At 50.6% G+C, this 20675-nt stretch overlaps 1 protein-coding gene across 8 annotated transcripts in view; it reads right to left on the minus strand.

Annotated features, from left to right (window-relative positions):
* The window catches only part of LOC105860094 (WD repeat- and FYVE domain-containing protein 4), a 305642-nt gene that overhangs the window by 188299 nt on the left and 96668 nt on the right, over window positions 1-20675 (minus strand). For 7 of the 8 annotated variants that reach the window (XM_076010311.1, XM_012744548.3, XM_012744549.2 and 4 more), the window contains exons 14-20: window positions 11192-11406; window positions 10056-10150; window positions 8985-9225; window positions 8590-8666; window positions 7402-7623; window positions 6124-6302; window positions 481-712 (exon numbers count right to left, since the gene is read on the minus strand). In XM_076010311.1, the coding sequence (XP_075866426.1) occupies window positions 481-712; window positions 6124-6302; window positions 7402-7623; window positions 8590-8666; window positions 8985-9225; window positions 10056-10150; window positions 11192-11406 (1261 nt within the window). Of the gene's footprint in view, window positions 1-480; window positions 713-6123; window positions 6303-7401; window positions 7624-8589; window positions 8667-8984; window positions 9226-9595; window positions 10151-11191; window positions 11407-20675 lie in introns of those variants that run through there. The other variant, XR_012922921.1, reaches the window with a different exon arrangement.

A 20675-nucleotide genomic window follows, 5' to 3' on the forward strand; every position in this document is an offset into this window, starting at 1 on the left:
CGCTAGGCCGGCACACACACATCCATTTGTCATTCTTCCCAGATGGGAGCTGACCCCTGACCTGACGGAGTGCAGAGAGCAGAGCTCCCTGCTTGAACAACCAGCAATCAATAACAAAAATGTGGATGTTTTGTCTGCCTGTTTAATAATTAAAGACAACAGTATAATTTAGTTAGAAAGCTTCTTCATTAAAATGAATGTAACTTACTTATCTCATTCTCTCCTCTTTCTTTGTTGGTGGTATTTACCCACCCACCCTCCTCCATCAGGTGCTTTAGAGTTGAAATCTAAAGGATATTGTCATTTCCTTTTCTGTGACATTTTCAGTTGGGTTGTAAATATATAATGATCCAATTAAAAAGGTCTTCCCTAATTACTGACCTATGCTGAGCTTATTCTTTATAAATATGCTATAAATAACTGGATGTCCATTTAAAAACTAAAATCAGCAAGAACATTATAAATCAAAACACTCCATACCTTGGGCATGCACAGCTTGGAAGTTACCACAGTATCTTGGGCCAAGTTTGTTAATAACTTCCAGAGTTTCCACTGAAATGGCTTCTTCAAAGAGGTATGTAGAGCCAAGACGCCAGATTAATGATGACTTTTGTTTCCAAACCTGAGGGGTAGCAATATATCCATAAACATCCACAAATAAAGACGGATCCATTGAAAGGAAAGGTCCCGGTAAGGCCTGAATGTACAGCATCTGTGACAATAAAAAGGGTGGGGAAGTGAGTGGTGCTTAAGCTCAGAATTAATCAAATAAATACACAGTGTTATAATACAATGTACCTTATTCTCATCTCAAAGTGAAAGTTTGTTTTATCTAAAAATTAAAAAGAGGACTCTCGAATCTGAGAAGTGTGCAGTAAAACAATTTGCTGATCGGAGTGAAAAACTGACACTGTGCCTTTGGAAGCAAATTTGATAAGAAATATTAAGAAACACAAAAATGTCCATCTTCATTGTTTCAGTGATTCTAAGAAACTAAATGTCCCATGTTGGCACATTAACAAGGTTTGACGTACAAACAATAATTACAGAGATACAGGTTGGAAAGACAGAAATAAAACTATTTATTTGTAGATGACATGTCTATGTAGAAAATTCCAAGGAATCTTTACAAAACAAATCTCCTAGAACTAATAAGTGAGTCAGCAAGATCATAGTATACATGATCAATATGCAAAAATAAATTGCATTTCTATAGACTAATAATGAACAAACAGCAACTAAAATTATAAACAATACCATTTGTAATTATGAACAAAAAGAAACACTTAATAAAACATGCAAAGGATTTGTTTGCTGAAAATCCTAAAACAATGACTTAAAAAGTCAAAGAAGACCTACATAAATGAAGAGACATACCAGGTTCATGGATAGGAAGACTCAATATAGTAAAGATGTTTTTTCTTCCCAAATTTATCTATAGGTATAATACAATTCCTATCAGAATCCCAGCAAGATTTTTTGTAGACATAGACACGATAATTCTGAAGTTTATATGGGATGATACAGGCCCTAGAATAGCTGAAACAATTTTGAAAAAGAATAATTAAGTAGAACTACTCTACCTAATAATAAGGCTTAGTACATAGCTACAATAATCAAAACAGTGTGATATTGGTAGAGGGACAGTCACATGATTAATGGAACAAAATATAGAACCCAGAAATAAATCTTTATAAATATGATTTTTGACAAAGATGTAGAAGCAGTTCAATAGAGGAAGACTAGCCTCTTCAACAAATGGTGCTAGAGCAACTGGACATTCATAGGCGAAGAAATGAACTTTGACTTAAACCTCCTACCTTAAGCAAAAATGAATTCATAATTGATTGCAAACTCAAATGTAAAACAAAAAAAAATTAGAAAAAAAAAATAGGAAAAAATCTTCAGAATCTAAGGCAAGACAGAAAAAGTTCTCAGATTTGACACTGAAGGCATGAGCCATAAAAGAAAAAATTGATGAATTATACTTCATCAAAACTAAGAACTTCTGCCCATGGAAGAGGATGGAAACACAAGCTACAGACTAGGAAAAATTATTTGCAAATCACCTATCCAACAAAGGACTACTATATAGAATATTTTTTTAAAAAAGTTAAAATTGAACAGCTAAAAATAAAACAATACAATTAGAAAATAGGCAAAAGACATGAATGGACACCACTGAGGATGTACAAATGAGAAGATGTTCAACCTCCTTAGCCATTAAGGAATATAATTAAAAGCACAGTGAGATATCACTACACAACCATCAGAATTACTAATCTAAAAAACAGGACAGCACTAAATGCAGAGAAACTGTGCTGCCCATTCATTGCTGGCGGTGGTGTCAAATGATACAGTCATTTTGGAAAATAGTTTGGCAGTTTCTTATAACACTAAACCTATAATACAATTACCACAGAAACTAGCAATTGAACTCTTGAAATTTACCCCAGAAAAATGAAGACTTAAATTCAAACAAAAACCTGTACACAAATGTTCTCAGCAGCTTTATTCATAATAGCCTAAAACCAGAAACATCTCAGATGCCATTAAATGGGTGAATGGTTAGACATGCTGCAGTACATCTACACCATGAAATACCACTCAGTGATAAAGCAGAATGAACTATCAATACTTGCAACAACTTGGATCAATTTTCAGAGAAGTGAGTAAAAAGTCCAATCTTAAAAGGTCAAATACTGTATAATTTCATATACCATCCTGTGCCACATTGTACCATTTTGATGAACAACAGACCACATATATGACGGTGGTCCTATAAGATTGTAATACCATGTTTTTACTGTACCTTTTCTATGTTTAGATGCATTTAGATACACACTACTCATCACTGTGTTGCAATTGTACACAGTGTTCAGCACAGAACCATGCTGTTCAGGTTTGTAGCCTAGGAGCAACAGGCCACACCTTCTAGCCCAGGTGTGTAGTAGGCTATAGCATCTAGGTTTGTGTAGACGCACTCTATGATGTCTGTACAATGATGAAGCTGACTAATGATATGTTTCTCAGAATGTATCCCTGTTGCTAAGCAATGCATGACCTTATAACAGCATTGAAATTACAGCATTTTAAATTACTGTTTCCTGGGTTGGGGACAGGGATGAGAGAGAGGAAGCATGGGTGCACGGTGGTTGTGGTTATGGAAGAGCAGCACTAAAGACCTCTGTGGCTATGGAACCTTTTGTACCTTGACTGCAAATGAACCTACACGTGATCATATCCTATAAACTAAATACACACACACACAGCTGTACATATAAAACTTGAGAATCTGAATAAATCAGCAGATTGTATTGAGAATCTGAATAAATCAGCAGATTGTATCAATGTCAATATCTTGATTGTGATATTGTTCTACAGTTCCCAGTATGTTCACCAAGAAATACAGGTTGGCTCATACATCTGAGGTTTCAAAAAATATTGTTCCCAGCTTCTTTTGCTCAATTTAGGCTATTAAAGTACTCCCTGTCTTTCCAAATGTAATTTCCCTTCCCTTGGCAATGAAAACAAAGGCTCCTCATTTTGAGAACAGTTGTTAAACTGGGTCATCTCCTACCTAAGCTGAAGCTCTCCTGTCTTACTCTTGCATAACAAATATTTGCATCAAAACATTAGTCCTTTATGTTATCCTGGTTAAATTTCACTTGCTGGTCCTGATCCAACTTGTTGAGATCATCTTAGACAGTGGACTCTGTCACCTTGGCCGTTCCTCATAGCATCACACCACTCCTAAACTCCCTGCTGACAGCCCTGGGTTTAGCTGGCCACACAGGGTGGCTGTTCATCCAATTCACCCAACCACACTATCAGCCTTCCCATGTTCCTTCTTGTGCCTAAAAATTCAGGTCAATTCACCAAGTGTTTATTGCATGTCCACTGTGTGTCAGCCCTTGTGCTAGGTTCAAGGAAGATACAACCATCAATAGGACACGCCTCATACCTCAAGGGACATGAAGTATTTCACAGAACTTCAACATATTCTGTGAAAGAAGACAAAAACAAGCCCACTGGTAATCATGCCTGAATAGATAAAACCAAAGACACTGTAACCACAAAAGTGAGCATACATCTCACCCTGGGCAGCACGAGGGTCTACTGTTTCTTTTCCCATGGCAAGTCCAGCCCTGCTTGTGCCTCTGCCTCCTGGATAAAGATTATTAAGATACGTAGCCGCCAAATTGTCTCTATTTCTGACAGTACCCATTCAGAACAGATAGACTACCATGTCTTTGAACTCTCCCCAAAATCATCATAAATAAGCTTGAATTCTATAATAAGTCACTCTTAATGCCTATGACCCCATAGAGTAAGATCTCTTTTGCTACAGAAAGCTTAAGAAATCTAACTTTTGTTATATAATATATTCATGTTCCTGAAGATCTTTGATTGGTGACCATAGACAATTCCTAGCAAGCAAAATATAACCCAACACACAGTGGCGTTTAATAAATATTTAATGAGGAAAGGAAGAAAGGAAGGGAGAGAAGGAAAGAGGGAAGGAGCGAGTGAGAGAGGAAGGACAGGCATTGCTAATGATTGGAGAAAAGAATAACTATATGTTTTGGAGGACCTGAATTTCTTATGCACCTACCAAAATCTTTCTGGTTACCACTACCTTTTTATGATAAGAGAATTTTACCAGAAAATAGTGTCAAATTCATCTTTGGGTGTTCTATACAATTTTGATTAATGATTCTCAGCCTGGGACAATTTTGCTTCCCAGGGGACATATGGCAATGCCTGAAGACATTTTCAGTGGTTACAACTGGGCGAGAGGGATGCTATGGCATCTAAGGGGGCCAGGATACTGCTAAACATCCTGATATGCATAGAACAGGCCACCAGGACAAGGAATTGTCCAGCCCCAAATGTCAATAGTGCCCACACTGACAGCCTAACTGCATGTCAGAATCACCTGGGAAATTTCAAAAATATTACTGAATTACCAAATTACCCAGCCCACAGAGATGCTGATATAACTGACCTGGGTGCAGCATGTGCAAGAGAACTTTCAAGAACCTTTACAGGTGACTCTAAAATGCAGCCCAGGTTGAGATACTCTCTCTGGAACCCGGTGAAAGTCCAGCTGTACCTGCCCTAAGTGGTCTTCCGGGCCCTCCGTTCTCTGGCTGCCTTGGGCCCCTGACCGTGGCTGCTGGTCCATGCCCACCAGCTCCTTTCTCCTAGTTGCCACTGCCTTGCACCTCAGCTGTCCCTAAATAACAGCAATGCGGAGTTTCCTCCAGCTGCATTCACATTCGGTTACCGTCTTCGTTGTTGCCACTCTAAATCTGGTGACATGTGTTGGCGTCTTTGCAAACTCTAGTGCCTAGCTCCTAAGTGTGGCGTGCAGACCAGCTGCACTGGCATCATCTGGGAGCTTCTTGGAAAAGCTGGACCTTAGGCCCTACCCAGGTCTCCCTGGGGAATGTGTCCCTTAAACTGTGAGAAGTTTTGGTTAGTTCATTCTTGGGCTTTCTATCTTCTTATGTGTACTTTTACAGGTTTGACCCCATGTCTTGACTCTGCCCTGATTGTGTGAACTTCAGTCCGTTTTTTTCTCTGGGGGCGGGGGGACAGAGTCTCACTCTGTTGCCTGGGCTACAGTGCCGTGGTGTTAGCCTAGCTCAGAACAACCTCAAACTCCTGGGCTCAAGAGATCCTTCTTCCTCAGCCTCCTGAGTAGCTGGGACTACAGGCATGTGCCACCATGCCCAGCTAATTTTTTCTATGTATTTTTAGTTGACCAGCTAATTTCTTTCTTTTCTTTTCTTTTTTTTTTTTTAGTAGAGATGGGGTCTCTCTCTTGCTCAGGCTGGTCTTGAATTCCTGAGCTCAAATGATCCGCCCATCTTGACCTCCCAGAGTGCTAGGATTACAGGCATGAGTGACCACACCTGGCCCCTTCAGCCCATTTTTTTAAAGATATTCTTTTCATGTGAGCCTGAGCTCAGCCAAGTATCTTAAACAACAGGGCAATTTAATTGATACCAACCCCACCAGCAAAAACAAAACAAAACAAACAAAACCAAGGCCACTCCAAGGTGGTAGCCAGGATGCAGGTTGTGGGGCAAGTGTAACTCGGAGGAACCCTCTCACCTTGGCTGAGCCAATACCCTGTCCATCCAGATAGGTGGAAATGGTACAATGCCTCTTCATTTCCTTGGTGACAACCACAGCCAAGTGATGCCACTGGCCACAAGTCAGGAGCTGGCTACACCTGACCAGTAGCTGGCGTCCTCCTGAGGGCTCAGAGTCATCCTCAGGTTCCATGACATCTGCAAGAAAGCGCAAACACTGGATCTCAGCACTCTGTTGTGCTGCAGCAACCCAGGAGCCCGGGGCGGGGGGGGGGGGCACGTCAGCCAGTGTGAGCTGTGCACCTGTGGGGCCGCGGCCAGCCCTCCTCTCGTAAACAGTGACAACAGCAGTGGCTGTCATTCCTTGAGTTCTCACTTTGTGTCAGACACTCTTGTAAGCACTGTCACAAGTAGCAACTCATTTAATTTTCATGACAACTCTGTGAAGCAGGTGCTACCATTATTCCCACTGTATCATCCTCAGCACAGAGAGGCTGGGCAACGTGCCCAGGGTCCTGCAGCTGGGATTCAAAGCCAGGAGCCAGGCTCCAGGGTCTGTCCCACACTAGAGACTGCAACCACAGTGACGCCCTTTGTAGGCCAAGTCTTGGAGGCGGGGGCCATACGCAGTCATGTTATGTGCCAAGGGTGCCAACCTGCCTTCATGCCTCCCAGGTGCTTTCCTATGAAATGGTGAGACTCTCAGGACCCAAAAGAGGAACAGGGGGCTGGGATACACTGGGCTTGGCCAACTCAGACAGGTGAGCTTGGAGAACGAGGCTGCTCCCTCAGGCAGAGCCAGGACGGGCGTCAGCACTGCTGAAGGAGGCCCGCCCGGGGGGCACGGCAGCCTGCCACGCCAAGCACGGGCCGGCATCGTCGAGTTGAGCAGATGTGGACACGCCTGAGGCCGCATCGGCTCCAGCTGGGCGGTGTGTATCTCCACAAACATCGCTCAGGAGACAAGGCAACCTGTGCCCAGTGGGGCACAGCCCCAAGTCCCGTCGTGACCATTCTACCAGGGAGGAGTATCTGGAAAGTCACTGGGCACAACCTCTGAAGCCATGCCAAGGGCTGGGTTCTTGTCTGCTGACAGTTATAACCCCAGGGCCCAGGCCACAGTGGCACATAGCAAATATTTTAGACTTCCACCAGGTATGCAGCTCCAGGGAGCAATTTCAAAAGATGAGGAGAAATAGGAGGTCACCAGGCTTCTCATCATGCCTGTGTCAGGAGCTTCCAACTCAGCCCCTCTCACCAGAGTGGGCGGAAGCAGCCTGGGATCCCAGCACCTTACCCAGGGGCTGAAACTCTTTCTCTTCTGTAGACACAACCAAGGAGAGGTCGTCTGGGCAGAGGCTGACAGAGAAGCAGACGTAGGGCACCTTCGTCCTGGACAAGTGGCGCACCAGGGTCAGGAAGCGCAGCGGGTGGCCTTCGGAGGCGGCTCCGTGCCTGCTGACCAGGAACCAGCAGGAGAAGGTGAGGCCCCCGGGTGGAGGGAACGGTCTGGCGGAGCCTGGGGCAGGGACACAGCACCCGTCAGGCTGCCCCTGCCAGGAAGCACGTTTCGATCCCTGCGGCTCCAACCCAGCTCAGCTGTGGCACCTACATGTCCCTTCAGCCTCGTCTCCTCGTCTCCTCTCTACTATTCTGCACGGCTCTGTCAAGGGAGCACAGAGAGTGCCAGCATTCCTGAGATCCGTCACCACTTGGCCTGATCAGCGGATCTAGCGCCAGGCAGTGTGAGCCATGAGCAGAGGGCGTCGGCCACGCTCGGCTGACCCCCGAGTGGGGCAGGGCTCCACTCCAGGGGCAAGCCACGCCCTCCCATCCCATAACAGCGCAGCGATACAGACGGGGCCATTGTTTTCACAGAACCAGTGCTGTGTCCACAGGCTTGGCGCCACAGGCACATGGGAAGGTTTGCCCCACGCTGGCAGCCATGAAGGCAGTGGCTGCTCACGCCACCCTCCCGCAGAAACCCAGGCCCAGTTGTCCCGACTGGGTGCTTGCACTGTCCTGCCCAGCGGGTTTTTAGCTGAGCACAGTGCTGTGCAAGGCATGCCAATGACCCAAAGTGGCCCCATGAGAGCCACCTGCTAAGGACTGGTCCCTTCTTGATGGCTGTCAGCACAATTCATTTTCCCCTCTAGAGGAATAAGGCATTTCTATAAGGCAGGCGACGTGTCCATATCAGGCCACACCAGTTACCAACCAAACGAATCCAACCCAGGCTCAGTCCATCAGTGCCAACTGAGCCCCAGCTGCGGCCGGGTCCTTGGAGGCACGATGAACAACACACCTTGCTCTGAGAGAGGCAGGGGCAACCTCAACAGCTGAAGGACAACTCACCTACAGATACTCAGGGCCAAAGGGAACTCCAGCGCTTTCTTGGGACACCAAGTGGAAATCTGCAATCGAGGCCACCTGAGGACTGACTCTTGGGGCGGGAGGGGGGCTAAAGCACCTGGGAAACACCTACCTGTCCCGATGCCTCCAGAGATGGAGTACTCGGTGCTGGTCCCCATAATCGTAGACAGGGTCGGAATAAACAAACAGCTGAAAACAGGAAAATGTCTGGGGTCACTGGCCTGCAAGCCGTCCTGTCACACCAGCACAGCCAGTGCGGGCCGCGGCATCCCTCTGCTCTGTCCTGCCACAGGGCCGCACCCCAACCTAGACCAAGAGGCCCCAGGAACAGAAAGCAGCTGGTGCTGGCAGGATGCCCCAGGGGGAGGAATCACACTCAGGTGGGACAGGCAGGGGGCGTTCCAGAACACAGCCACAGTGTGGGCAAGAAGGTCATGGCCCTCCACGGCTGGGGACGCACGGGGAAATTAACAAGGAGTATTTCAGATATATGAAAGCCTGCTGTACCCATAACCTTCCACAGTCATGTCAAATTCCACAAACGACGGAGCCAGGGCCGCCCTCTGAGGCTGCAGGTTGCGCGGGGAGGTCATGGAGATGAGGCTCAGTGCCGTCTGAAGGGCAGTGGTTGAATCCTGGGATGCCCCCAAGGACGGCAGGGCCTGTCCGGCTCCTGTCCAGCGCGGGCTGGCGTCCAGGGGCGCTGCTCCGCGTCCCTCAGCTGTGCCCGGCGGTGCAGTCTGTGACCCTAAGGCAGCAAACAGGAGAGGAGCTGGGGCCTTGCTCAAAGCCTTTCCGCGCCTTTTCCCACAATAGCCCCAACGGCCCTGCCACAGCCCCCGCGAGGGCTCCGCGGAGTCACTGGGCACTCCCTAAACACCAGAGATGGCGGCCCTACCCCCTTGCCTAAGCCCTCGCGGATTCTGATAGCAAGGAGCTGTGGTGTCAACCTGTTCACCTAGAAACTTCTCCCTTCCATTCCAGAACACCCCCCTTTTAACACAGCGCTCTCTGCGCTGTCTCTGCCTGGGGCTCTGTCCCCGCCGCCGACCACGCAGGCTTTCTCCTCGAGAGCCCTCCGCTCCCACCTCTCCACCCCTGCTTCCCGGCCTTCTTACCTCAGCGTCCTGTGTGGTTTTACATCGAGGTGTCCACGGCTTTCTTTTCTTTTCAAGCTGGTCCCCTGTGCCAGCTTCCCCCAGGTGCCAGGCCTGGCCCAGAGTATCACCTACCTGCCTCTTGGCCTCCAGACACCCCGCCCCACCCTGAGCTGGCATCTGAGCAGAAGCCTCCACTGCACACCTCTGTCCAGTGCGGCGCCAGGTACTGCTCTGCCACCGTTCCAGGACCTGGGGCCCAAGGGGGTCACCTACCCTACTGGGGGAGGGGTGGGAAACCCTTCTTCCATATCTGGCCTTTCTCCAGGGACCACCAATTCCTGCGATTTTTCTCACTCGCTCCGTTGAGCAGCTAAACCATGTATAAATCTGTCTGCTTCCCCACCGCTGTGGCAGATTCCTCCCCAGGAATGCATATATTCTCTTTCACTCCCATCAGCCTGCTCCTTCCTGCCCTCACCTGCACGCCCGGGGGTGCCTCCGTGCACATGAGATGAATTGAGGGTCTTGTTTGCAGCCGACAGAGGTGGGGGAATTCCAAGACGTAGAAACTGCCTGAATATGACATCCAAGAAGACAAAATGAATGTTCACAAGCAAAAGTTTTCTCCAGTTTCCTCCTGACCCCTTTTCCAGCTGCCCAGTGTGTGCAAACCCCCCCTCCTTCAACGTCTGCCAGGAATGCCCTTTCCAAAAGCTGCAGAGACAGGGTGTCCCTGTCCTGCCACCCAGACCAGAGAGCTGGCGAGTTTAGGAGCCTCAAGCTGGACCTTGTGATGCAAAGGAATTTGTCAAACAATAACTTGGTCCTACATTGTTTATACACTTCTAACAAATTTCCACTCAGTGCTATAAGCATGGTGGCCTCCTCTGGCAGCCCCCATGCCTGACCCTGGGTCCCGCGCCCACTGGCTGCAGGGGCTGTCTTGTGCCCGCTGCACTTGCTCCTGTGTGTAAGCAGCAGGGGGGCCCTGCAGTGCATGGCCCTCAGCACTGCGCCCAGCGGCAGGGAGACTCTTGCCCTCCCTCCTGCAGCCTTCCCTCCTGCCTTGTTGCCCCCTGCGCCTGCTCTCCATGCACCTTCCCTCCCTGCTGCAGCTCTCCGGGAATGCGGCTTCATGAAGGGGCCGCCAGCAGGAAAGCTCCTGCAGGATCCAGTGGTGCACTGCCCTGTCCCCGGTGCCAGGAGTCCCTGCAGCTGCCACCCTGGCCAGCTGCCCTCGGACAACCTCTCCAGGCCCGCCAGCCCCACCCTCCCTGCAGAGCCATGCTCGCCCGACTCCGCCTCTCCCTGTGTGGTGAACTGCGCAGGCCTCAGGAGCAACTCAGCCTTTGCTTCCTCGAAGCCCCCACCCACCACGTGCCGTGGAGGGGCCGTGTCTGCTTCGTGGGCACCCGCACACTGCCTGGTACAGACCCAAGGCTGGCCCATGCACTTCCAGCCTTGAATGCCAGGACAGGGCCATGCCCTGCAGAGGGATAGGCAGGGGACATCAGGACACTTGTCCTGGAGGCCCCTTTACTGCCCATGGTGCACTCCTCGCCCCACAAGGGCACACTTGCCAGGCTTGGCAGCGTTTAAGACGCAGCTTGGTACCTTAACACGTCCGGTTCAATGGCCTGGGAAGCGAGTTTTTCACAAATCCTGATGAGGCGTGAGTGCAGGGGGCTGCTGCGGGTGGACAGGGCCCTGTGGCAGGAGGTCACAAGGGTCCTGAGCATGCCGGCCTCACACACGACCTGGCGGCTCTTCTCCGATTTTACCAGGGACTGGATGTGACTGGCCAGGGAGCACTGGATCTCCTCAGAAAGCTGAGAGGGGACCAAAGCAAGCCGTAAGCCCTCAAGAACACAGCATCCTGCAGACGACAGTGATGGGCTCCCAGCTAGGCTGGGATTGGTCGTGGGCAAGGAGCCTCACCACCGAGGCCTGTGCCACTGCACCATCGGTCTCAGGTGTTCCTACACCGCCCACCTCACCTGCATGGGCAGCAGGGGAGGCCCGCCTCGGGGAGGACTTAGCCGCGGGGGTCAGTTGCTAACGCACTAGATGCTAAAAATGGAGGCTGCCCATCAGCAGGCCTGAGGCTGGGTCTGCCCTTTAGACAGGCTGTGTTTGACCCACACTATGTTCAAGCAGTTTATAAATTAATTGCTAACATTGAAAAGTCTGAAGATTTCATATAAAAATCCAGACTTGTGGCCCCCCTCAAAAAATGGGAAGACCTGGTCCTGCAGGCTTGCAGCTCCACAGAGAGGAGCAGTTGGTACTGCATGGCAGCTGTGCCCTCTGGGGCACAACCCCCCAGCTGGCACCACTCCCGTAACAGTGCCCGCATTGGAGTCTGCGCCCCAGTGTAAAAGGCGGCCTCCGCCTGGAAGCATGAGCCTGAAGAAGAACCACCCACACGCACGCCGGCCAGGGCGGCTGCAGAGCTCACGCGATGCGCATCTGAGACCATTCCCAAGGTTGGCAGGCAGCGAAAGTCACAGCTCTGGGGAGAAGCCCTTGCTGAAGCCACTCTCAGCCCCAGGGGTCACCTCCCCCACCTACCCTGCCATCATCCTTTGTCTGTCCTGGGTCATACGCACCTTCTGTCACAGGGACAGCTATGCTCTCATCTTACCCTCAATTAGGGTTCCAGCTACTTCGTTCTCTTTATGTCCTTTGAAGCACTTGGAACAGACGGCACAGAGTGGGCTCAGTGAGCATCAGAGCCAAATCCACACATTGTTTTCGCAATCATCCTTTCTTTGTAAAAAGAAAAGCCCTTGGAATTCTCAGCCCTCCACAGATGCATAAATGGTTTGGATGGGATCAGGATTCCTTTACAAAAACTCTTAGGACTGTCCACATTTTTTTATTGTTGGATAAGATGTCATCTTAAGTGAGAGGGACACAGGTTGGATCTTAATGGGATTTTCCTTGCTATCACGGATGCTACTAATGCCCGCACAGACCCCCTTCTGCAGGTGACAGTGCTCCCACCACTCTGCTCTGGAGGACTGCCCTGCCTGAGCGCTATGGACCCCTACATACACACATCTGTGCACACACACACCCCCACACACATACATGTGTGCTCACACATGCTTGCACACATATACACACACATGCACGTGCATATGTGCCCACACGCATCACATGCATACACCAGTCCGAGACCAATGAGGTCAGCACCCTTCAGACTGTGCAATTCATGCTTCGGAGCGCTTGTGGGCCGGGTCTAAAGCTGGACTTCAGCTGGCGGCACTCCTTGCCAGCTCCTTCCCCTTGCCCTGCTCCCCTTCTCCTGCGTCTCTCCCTGGACGAGTCCCACACACCTCCATCCCTGTCTGGGGCTCCACTTCCAGGGAACCCAACCTGAGGTGCCAGCAACCTTTTCGCATTCTATGCCTTTGCCCTAGTTTATGGTTCCAAGAAAAGAGAGGTATGTATGACAACACAGAGGATGTCTAGCCCACCGAAGTCACGCCAGGAGGAACCTTAAGAGTACTGTGTGAGCACGCTCTGTCTAAGGAGGACTGGAGCCTGGTCTCTTCGAGTCGCGGACGCTGTTCCTCACACTCGCTTGGGAAAGCGTTCCTGGAGTCCTTCCTGCTTCCTTTCCTCCTCTCCTTCCTCAAGCAAGAATTAAGCGGCTCCGCAACATCAGCTTCTGTGTAAAGCTCCAGGTAATCAACAACGACTAAGACACTGTCCCTGCTCTCCAGGGATTCATGGACTAAAGGTGAGACAGCAGGCAGGTGGGACGCGCTCTAGCAGAACATTTACAGCGTCTGGGTGGTGACGGGGGACCTGCAGCCCCTCGACACTTCACGGAGCTTGTGCAGTGAGAAGGGACTTTGCGCCAGGCATTCACTGGCCCTGGGATGAGACTATTTCCTGGGTGTTTGGAATGGGCCAGACACTTCTCTAGGCATTTTGGCATTTAAGGATTGTGCAGTCCCTGTCAGAAGCCTATGAGGAGGTACTATTACCCCATGCCCACTTTACAGATGAGGAAGCTGAGCCCAGAGCAGGGGCCAGAAGGCAAGGGCAGAACCTGCCTTTGACCCTGAACCGCATGCTCAGTGTGCCCTCGCTCCACCACCTCCTCTCTACACGGCAGTCACTGGAGGGGCTCCCTGCCCAGAGATGGTTTCTGTCACTAAGAGGCAGAGATAAATAAGACAGGGCTCTTGCACAGCTGCTCACACAGTTCGCAGCACATATGTTTCACAGATTAAAATGCACGGGGAAACATATTTACACTGCTTATCATCAGTTTCTAGATGTTTTCAAAAAATTGCATGGGTCACACAGCCCACGCCTGCATCCCCCACCTGCCTTCCAGACACATGGCTCTCCTAGCTCTGCTCAGACTGCTGTCACTCAGGGAGGCCCCGTCTCTAAGATGCCATCAGTAGCCCTTCTGATTAAAGCGGGGCGGGATATAGCTACTTAGGCTAGCTTTCCAGGGGCTCATCCCTCCCAGGCAGGATTTTCCCATTCCGAGTCGTCACCATTCTGCCGGCATTGCCGCTGGGCTGAGCACGTGGTGTCACTAACGTGGAGGAGGGGCCTCACTCAGGGCAGATGGCCCCTCTCCCTGCAGATGTGGTACCTGCATGGCCAGCCTGTGCTGTGTAGCCCAACAGGGACCAGAAACCGAAAGTGGAAATGCCAAAACGAATTTGCACTAAACTATTCCAAACCCATCAATTTCACTCTTCCATGTGGGAATCCACCCCAATTCCTTGGCTCCTCCTTCAGACCTTTCTCCTTTCTTCTGATGCTTTGACTGTTCCTTCCCTCGTCCGCCCGAGCCCACACCTCTGCCTCCCTTCCCTCCAAACAGAAAAGGAACGTCCACCTCTTGCCTTGAACATCCCCTCTCAGAATTGGGATTATTTTATTTGGTAACTGTACTCCTTCAGTTTAGGGGGAGAGTTGAAATGCAGTCTGTAGGAACCAAGATGTAAAAATAACATCACAATGTATTATTAATAAGAATAAAAAAGAAATGTCTACAAACTCCAGTTTTTATTACCAGCACTTCACTTATTGCTTTGGGGACTTTTGGGGTTTTGGTTTGGGGTTGTTTCTTTTTTCCTATTTTTTTCTTATTCCTTTTTTGTTTTTTGCATCACAGCATCAATAAAATCTAAATATGAAAAAATAAAAGAAATGAAAAAAGAAAAGTTTACAAAAGGGAGAAATGCTGACCTTGTCTAACGACGCCACAGTCACTCCAAAACTGCTCAATACCCCATAATGGAGGAGGGAAATTGATCGTCCTCGTTATCACTGCAGCTCTGTCAATACCAATATTGCTTTGTTTTGAATAAAATGTGCTGTTTTTTTCAATGTCATTCCAGTAAAATGGTGTTTTAGTGAAAATATGAGCAGTAGCAGGAAACCAGTCTGGTTTCTCCCCCTACAAACGGATTGATTTTCCTAGCGCGTACTGCTTCCGACGCAGGAACGGGGACGGCGGTTCAATTAGGACTCGGTGGTCAGAGAACAGGCTCACCCGGCTGGACCCGCAGGCAAATTATCACAGAGCGATTTTCGGGGCAGCCTTAAGGAGAGTTCTGCTTTCTCCACTTAACCGTCTAGCCTTTCAGTCAGCCCTGGTGCAGCTGTGAATGCTTATTCTTATTTCTCTCTCTCTCTTTGCCCCACTTTCTCTCCTGGTCCAGATTAGCAAGAGCCCAGAACCCAGTGAGGGCTGGGCGCCTCCAGAGAGGCCTGGGCGTTGGGCACCCCAGTGCCCGACACGTGTATCTGCTGGACCTTACCCACACCGTCCTGGCACCGATGTGAAACCCATCAGAGATGCCCAGTGTCCACTTCCCCCACTTGCTCTGAAAGAATTAGGGACTTCATTGAGCTATTCAAATTTGGGTTAGTTGTTTGTTCCCATTTGGTTGAAATGTTCTTTATTTGCTGATTTTGGAAGAGAGATGGCAGGCTTTATCAGTGAGCTCAACCTTTTAAGTTATGTTCTCAAGACTGTAAATGGGATGGCAGTGATAAACAGGGCCCACGGACATGCCTCACTTGACAAGTTCTTGTGGCCTTGCTATTACTTACTTGGAATTGTTCTCTTGTTATATGGGCATGAACCTTCCATTTTGCCATCCTCCTGCAGCCTGACACACTCGTTTGTGGTGCCCATATGGCTTTGAGAGTTTGTGACCTTAGTTGAGGTGTAAAAGAGTCTAAATCCCGTGGAATCAGTAGAGCCCATGTCTAAAGGGCCTGGATCCCTCGATGTACTTGGACAGGTTTGTAACTAAGATCAAGATGGATGTGGTAAATGACTTTTTCCTTTGGGTAAATCAAAAAGACACCTGCACTCAAATGTTTACTCCAGCACAATTCATAATTGCAAAGATGTGGAATCAGCCCAAGTGCCCATCAATTCATGAGTGGATTGACAAAATAACAGTGTACACCACGGAATGCTACTCAGCCATAAAAAAGTTAACACCTTTTGCAACAATCTGAATAGAACTGGACATCATCCTCCTAAATGAAGTATCACAAGAATGGAAAAACAAATCCCACATGTGCTCCCTATTAAAGTGGAACTAACAGATCATCACTCATGTGCACAGATGGAAGTAAAACTCAACGGAAATCATGCAGGTGGGAGAGGCGGGAGGAGGGGATGGGTGAAATTATACCTAATGGGTACAGTATACATTATCTGAGTGATGGGCACCTTTACAACTTTGACTCAAGCAGTACAAAAGCAATCCATGTAACCGAACCATTTGTGCTCCCATAATATTCTGAAATAAATTTTAAAAAAATAAAAAAGAAAACAAAGATGCATATGGGTAAGTGGGACCTGCTCCAAATCTTCTGCTTCATTTACAAATTAAATGCATCTGATGGCCAACGCTTCAGGTAACAGGAGCCCAGGATCTCACTATCCTAAAGTATTTCTCTCTCTCCAACGTTTCTTCCCACCCTCCCCTTTTGTCCACCCTGCCCTCCAGCCATGTGACACTCTCACCCTCTGCTGCCTATGCCATGCCCTCTTCCACTGACACCCAAAGTTGGAAATGTCCTTGTCAATCTCACTCTTCACTGAGTTTCTACTTACTACTCAAGAGATAATCCACATGTCCTGTCACCCAGGAAACTTTTTCTGACTTGTGTAATGAGCACTGTGCCTGTACTGTAACCATGGTAAATGCCACACCATGGCTGCTTCCCTCTGTCTGCGTGTCCCCCGCCCCTCCGCACCACACAGCGCTGTGCCTGTCTGTAACCACGGTAAATGCCACACCATGGCTGCTTCCCTCTGTCTGTGTGTCCCCCTCCCCGCCCCACACAGCGCTGTGCCTGTCTGTAACCATGGTAAATGCCACACCATGGCTCCTTCCCTCTGTCTGTGTGTCCCCCTCCCCGCACCACACAGCGCTGTGCCTGTCTGTAACCATGGTAAATGCCACACCATGGCTGCTTCCCTCTGTCTGTGTGTCCCCTACCCACCCCACACAGCACTGTGCCTGTACTGTAACCATGGTAAATGCCACACCATGGCTGCTTCCCTCTGTCTGCGTGTCCCCCGCCCCTCCGCACCACACAGTACTGTGCCTGTACTGTAACCATGGTAAATGCCACACCATGGCTGCTTCCCTCTGTCTGTGTGTCCCCCTCCCCTCTGCACCACACAGTACTGTGCCTGTACTGTAACCATGGAAAATGCCACACCATGGCTGCTTCCCTCTGTCTGCGTGTCCCCCTCCCCGCCCCACACAGCGCTGTGCCTGTCTGTAACCATGGTAAATGCCACACCATGGCTGCTTCCCTCTGTCTGCGTGTCCCCCGCCCCTCCGCCCCACACAGCACTGTGCCTGTACTGTAACCATGGTAAATGCCACACCATGGCTGCTTCCCTCTGTCTGCGTGTCCCCTACCCACCCCACACAGCACTGTGCCTGTACTATAACCATGGTAAATGCCACACCATGGCTGCTTCCCTCTGTCTGCGTGTCCCTCTCCCCACACCACACAGCACTGTGCCTGTATGTAACCATGGTAAATGCCACACCATGGCTGCTTCCCTCTGTCTGTGTGTCCCCCTCCTCTCTGCACCACACAGCACTGTGCCTGTACTGTAACCATGGTAAATGCCACACCATGGCTGCTTCCCTCTGTCTGTGTGTCCCCGTCCCCGCCCCACACAGCGCTGTGCCTGTACTGTAACCATGGTAAATGCCACACCATGGCTGCTTCCCTCTGTCTGCATGTCCCCCGCCCCACCCCACACAGCACTGTGCCTGTACTGTAACCATGGTAAATGCCACACCATGGCTGCTTCCCTCTGTCTGCATGTCCCCCGCCCCACCCCACACAGCACTGTGCCTGTACTATAACCATGGTAAATGCCACACCATGGCTGCTTCCCTCTGTCTGCGTGTCCCCTACCCACCCTACACAGCACTGTGCCTGTACTATAACCATGGTAAATGCCACACCATGGCTGCTTCCCTCTGTCTGCGTGTCCCCCGCCCCACCCCACACAGCACTGTGCCTGTACTGTAACCATGGTAAATGCCACACCATGGCTGCTTCCCACTGTCTGTGTGTCCCCCTCCCCACCCCACACAGCACTGTGCCTGTACTGTAACCATGGTAAATGCCACACCATGGCTGCTTCCCTCTGTCTGCGTGTCCCCTCCCCACCCCACACAGCACTGTGCTTGTACTGTAACCATGGTAAATGCCACACCATGGCTGCTTCCCTCTGTCTGTGTGTCCCCCTCCTCTCTGCACCACACAGCACTGTGCCTGTACTGTAACCATGGTAAATGCCACACCATGGCTGCTTCCCCCTGTCTGTGTGTCCCCTACCCACCCCACACAGCACTGTGCCTGTACTGTAACCATGGTAAATGCCACACCATGGCTGCTTCCCTCTGTCTGTGTGTCCCCTACCCACCCCACACAGCACTGTGCCTGTACTGTAACCACGGTAAATGCCACACCATGGCTGCTTCCCTCTGTCTGTGTGTCCCCTACCCACCACACACAGCACTGTGCCTGTACTGTAACCATGGTAAATGCCACACCATGGCTGCTTCCCTCTGTCTGTGTGTCCCCTACCCACCCCACACAGCACTGTGCCTGTACTGTAACCATGGTAAATGCCACACCATGGCTGCATCCCTCTGTCTGCGTGTCCCCCTCCCCACCCCACACAGCACTGTGCCTGTAGTGTAACCATGGTAAATGCCACACCATGGCTCTTCCCTCTGTCTGTGTGTCCCCCTCCCCACCCCACACAGCACTGTGCCTGTACTGTAACCATGGTAAATGCCACACCATGGCTGCTTCCCTCTGTCTGCGTGTCCCCCTCCCCCCCACACAGCACTGTGCCTGTACTGTAACCATGGTAAATGCCACACCATGGCTGCTTCCCTCTGTCTGCGTGTCCCTCTCCCCTCCGCCCCACACACAGCACTGTGCCTGTACTGTAACCATGGTAAATGCCACACCATGGCTCTTCCCTCTGTCTGTGTGTCCCCCTCCCCACACCACACAGCACTGTGCCTGTACTGTAACCATGGTAAATGCCACACCATGGCGGCTTCCCTCTGTCTGCGTGTCCCCCTCCCCATCCCACACAGCACTGTGCCTGTACTGTAACCATGGTAAATGCCACACCATGGATGCTTCCCTCTGTCTGCGTGTCCCCCTCCCCACCCCACACAGCACTGTGCCTGTACTGTAACCATGGTAAATGCCACACCATGGCTGCTTCCCTCTGTCTGCGTGTCCCCCTCCCCACCCCACACAGTACTGTGCCTGTACTGTAACCATGGTAAATGCCACACCATGGCTGCTTCCCTCTGTCTGCGTGTCCTCCTCCCCACCCCACACAGCACTGTGCCTGTACTGTAACCATGGTAAATGCCACACCATTGCTGCTTCCCTCTATCTGCGTGTCCCCCTCCCCACCCCACACAGCACTGTGCCTGTACTGTAACCATGGTAAATGCCACACCATGGCTGCTTCCCTCTGTCTGTGTGTCCCCCTCCTCTCTGCACCACACAGCACTGTGCCTGTACTGTAACCATGGTAAATGCCACACCATGGCTGCTTCCCTCTGTCTGTGTGTCCCCGCCCCACCTCACACAGCACTGTGCCTGTACTGTAACCATGGTAAATGCCACACCATGGCTGCTTCCCTCTGTCTGTGTGTCCCCCGCCCCACCCCACACAGCACTGTGCCTGTACTGTAACCATGGTAAATGCCACACCATGGCTGCTTCCCTCTGTCTGTGTGTCCCCGCCCCACCTCACACAGCACTGTGCCTGTACTGTAACCATGGTAAATGCCACACCATGGCTGCTTCCCTCTGTCTGTGTGTCCCCCGCCCCACCCCACACAGCACTGTGCCTGTACTGTAACCATGGTAAATGCCACACCATGGCTGCTTCCCTCTGTCTGCGTGTCCCCCTCCCCACCTCACACAGCACTGTGCCTGTACTGTAACCATGGTAAATGCCACACCATGGCTGCTTCCCTCTGTCTGTGTGTCCCCTACCCACCCCACACAGCACTGTGCCTGTACTGTAACCATGGTAAATGCCACACCATGGCTGCTTCCTTCTGTCTGTGTGTCCCCGCCCCACCTCACACAGCACTGTGCCTGTACTGTAACCATGGTAAATGCCACACCATGGCTGCTTTCCTCTGTCTGTGTGTCCCCCGCCCCACCCCACACAGCACTGTGCCTGTACTGTAACCATGGTAAATGCCACACCATGGCTGCTTCCCTCTGTCTGCGTGTCCCCTACCCACCCCACACAGCACTGTGCCTGTACTGTAACCATGGTAAATGCCACACCATGGCTCTTCCCTCTGTCTGTGTGTCCCCCTCACCCCCACACAGCACTGTGCCTGTACTGTAACCATGGTAAATGCCACACCATGGCTGCTTCCCTCTGTCTGCGTGCCCCCCTGCCCGCCCCACACAGCACTGTGCCTGTACTGTAACCATGGTAAATGCCACACCATGGCTGCTTCCCTCTGTCTGTGTGTCCCCTACCCACCCCACACAGCACTGTGCC

This window comes from Microcebus murinus, chromosome 14 (assembly GCF_040939455.1).
Source record: "Microcebus murinus isolate Inina chromosome 14, M.murinus_Inina_mat1.0, whole genome shotgun sequence".
In the NCBI taxonomy this organism is placed as follows: Eukaryota; Metazoa; Chordata; class Mammalia; order Primates; family Cheirogaleidae; genus Microcebus; species Microcebus murinus.